The 450-nt window shown below is 34.9% G+C and overlaps 1 protein-coding gene across 1 annotated transcript in view; it reads right to left on the bottom strand.

Moving 5' to 3' along the window:
- Window positions 1-60: 60 nt before the first annotated feature.
- Window positions 61-450, bottom strand: part of LOC119586425 (predicted GPI-anchored protein 58) — a 4,140-nt gene continuing 3,750 nt past the window's right edge. The window contains exon 3 of the mRNA XM_037935149.1: window positions 61-309. Coding sequence (XP_037791077.1) covers window positions 167-309 — 143 coding nt within the window. The 3' untranslated portion in view covers window positions 61-166. The remainder of the gene's footprint in view (window positions 310-450) is intronic.

The raw sequence follows: 450 nt of genomic DNA, 5'->3' as shown, positions 1-450 counted from the left end.
TAATTCACACTAGTATCACAAAACAATGACGATGATATACTTCAGGAAACAAAATACAACTTGGTTTACATTATTTTTATTCGACTATTTACATATAAACTCTGAGCTTATTTTTTCAATGGGAAACAAAGGGATTAAAACTAATAACCCAACACTGAAAGACTAATCAAAATTGACCACTGCCGGATGAAGGCTGTGGGATCCTGTCTGGTCCCATCTCCACTTCCAAGTCAAAATAGCTCATCTTATTGTAAGTATAGTACTCAGTGTTTGGATAATTTCCAGCCTTGCTTGCTCCTGGGCCAACAGCTGAAATGAAATTAACAGATGAGTAGACTACTTGGTGCTGAAAATCCAATCAGAATTACACACTATGTCAGAAAAGTGAGACATCAAATGAGCAGTTCATTGAGATTTAGGTTTTAGTATCAATATATTAATTACCTCTTA

The sequence above is a fragment of the Penaeus monodon genome, chromosome 21 (assembly GCF_015228065.2).
Source record: "Penaeus monodon isolate SGIC_2016 chromosome 21, NSTDA_Pmon_1, whole genome shotgun sequence".
NCBI lineage: Eukaryota > Metazoa > Arthropoda > Malacostraca > Decapoda > Penaeidae > Penaeus > Penaeus monodon.
The sequence above is the reverse complement of the archived record's forward strand: the minus strand, read 5'-3'. Positions and strand labels throughout refer to the sequence as shown.